Source organism: Haplochromis burtoni, unplaced genomic scaffold (assembly GCF_018398535.1).
Source record: "Haplochromis burtoni strain Fernald_Lab_line unplaced genomic scaffold, NCSU_Asbu1 Contig_222, whole genome shotgun sequence".
NCBI lineage: Eukaryota > Metazoa > Chordata > Actinopteri > Cichliformes > Cichlidae > Haplochromis > Haplochromis burtoni.
This window is the reverse complement of record NW_024582583.1, coordinates 435,914-438,001: the sequence shown is the minus strand read 5'-3', so window position 1 is coordinate 438,001 and position 2,088 is coordinate 435,914. Positions and strand designations below refer to the sequence as shown.

Genomic DNA, 2,088 nt, shown 5'->3' with positions numbered 1-2,088 from the left:
TGTGTGTGTGTCTGCTGGGTGCTGAAGGGTTAAAGGGCATTTCCTGTGCTGTTATCTTAAACAGGATCTATTAGCTGCTCTCACATGTGCAGAGAGGTGGAGGTGTGATCACACCTCCATCACTTCCTGTTGTGGTGCGTTGGTGCACTCTGACTGACTGCTGCAGCCTCTCAGGTTCTCATGTTCTTGTGACAGAGGGAAGAAACCACAGAGGGAAGCTCCGCCTCCAAACAGGCCAGCAGCTTCATCGGGAGCTGCGGGAGTAACGCAGGCCGAGCGGCCGCGCCGTGTTCCCAATAATCTGTCAGTCCCGGTCACAGCGTGAGGCAGCGGCACAGAGGCGAGCTGCTGGCTGCAGGGTGACGATGCCGACCACAAACCACAGCCCTCTGCTTGTTTGCCCCTGCGTTTCCTTTCTCAGGCTCAGTCCTGCGCTCAGCGCGCATCACAAACACGCTGCAGAGCCACCATCTTACAGCTGTCCCACGCTCCCGAGGCTGGCAAACGTTTTCCAGAGTGAGACAAAGTCCCAGGTAGCTGCACTGCTATATTACAGCGTCAGCTCTGCTGCGTTTCCGTTGGATGGTCGCCGCTGCGATGGTCCGAGGCGGCTCCTCTAGGAGGAGCGCTCCTAGCTTCGGCGATAGCTTCTTCTCTGTTTACTCTGCCTTCAGTCGTGCGCCGTCACTCGCGCTGTAACGATGCCCGCTGATGCCGCGGTTCCCTCAAAGAAGTAGCGTTTAAACTAGCCTCCGATACACCTTCACCTGGCTGCTGCTCAGCCTGCTCTCTCTGCTGACAGGTGCGCTTCGGCATTGCGTCAGGTACGAGCGTCTGTGGTCACATGATGACCAGAGTTCATTCAGAACCTAAACCTGGTTTTAACTGATGCTTCTGTCCAGCTATCCTCACACAACAGTTCGTGACCTCTCACCTCTGTCCTCCTTCCGCTCCTGGCCTCCCGCCTCTTGGTCATCAGCTGCTGCACCCTGCTTTACTTCCTGGACCTCTGGCTGGTCCTGAGGTGGATCTGGATCATGTTCCTCCTGCTCGTCGTCCTCTGGAAGGTGACCTAGGTCTGTGCTCCAGCAGAGAGCTGCTTCATCGGGACTCTGGTGGACTCTCGAGTTCTCGGCTGGAGGTTCTGTCATGGAGGGACAAGGCTCCTGAGGCGGCTGCATCGTGTTTGTAGTTTTACCTGAAAGAAGATGTGAAACACTTGATCACACTTTCTGAGCAGCACATGTTTCTTAAACAGAACCAGCTCACAGCACGCAGTCTTGGCTTCTGATGCCGTTTCCAATCACGCCCAAGATCCTGATCAGATCTGATCAAATGCACGTGTCTGCATGTTTTACCTGTTTGAGTGACAGCTCATGGAGAGCGTTTCACATACAAACATCATGTGTCTGATATTTGTCTGCTTCTCATTTGCTACATGGTGACATTCACACGTCACAGATGGACGTCGTCCTCGTGCTGTGTATTTTCTGTTGTTTGAGAATGTTTTGCTGGTTTTATGCTGATGTGATCAGAGAAATGATATGAAATCATTCGTCCAACAGAGGCTCCAGCAGACAGCGAGGGAAGATCTCCAAGATCTGCATAAATTTGACCTTTCTTGGTTTTTCCAACCAAGTCCAGAGACGAGGGTCAGCTGCAGGTTCTTAAACATGTCGCTGGGTAACATCAGCGTGCTATGAACCTCAGGCAAATTCAAAGGGGAAGCGAGGACCAGGGGAACTCTATGAGGCCGAGAAAAAGAACAAAGGCAAACAGAAACCTACATGGGGAACCTTCAAAATAAAACAGGAAGTTGACTGAATGAGAGGCTGTGTGTGTGATTCATGGAGGCAGGAGTTTGAATGTAAAGGTTCAGTGTCACAGAGAACTGAAACCAGCACCTCAGACAAACAACAGACTCACTTTGAGTCGTTAAAATGCAACCTGAAAACCATCCCTCAGATCAACTGAAAGAATTTCAGCGCTCATAAAGCCTACACATTCAGAATGAGCCAAAGCCAAAAAATAAACTTTAAGTTAAACCACCAGCACAGCATCTCCCAGAGAGCTGATGTTAAACTGCAG

General features: G+C 51.3%; 1 protein-coding gene across 3 annotated transcripts in view; it reads right to left on the bottom strand.

Annotated features, from left to right (window-relative positions):
- The window catches only part of LOC102291672, a 7,860-nt gene extending 6,574 nt beyond the window's left edge, over positions 1 to 1,286 (bottom strand). For all 3 annotated transcript variants that reach the window (XM_042226682.1, XM_042226680.1, XM_042226681.1), the window contains exon 1: positions 935 to 1,286. In XM_042226682.1, coding sequence (XP_042082616.1) covers positions 935 to 1,181 — 247 coding nt within the window. In that variant the 5' untranslated portion in view covers positions 1,182 to 1,286. The remainder of the gene's footprint in view (positions 1 to 934) is intronic.
- Positions 1,287 to 2,088: the final 802 nt, after the last annotated feature.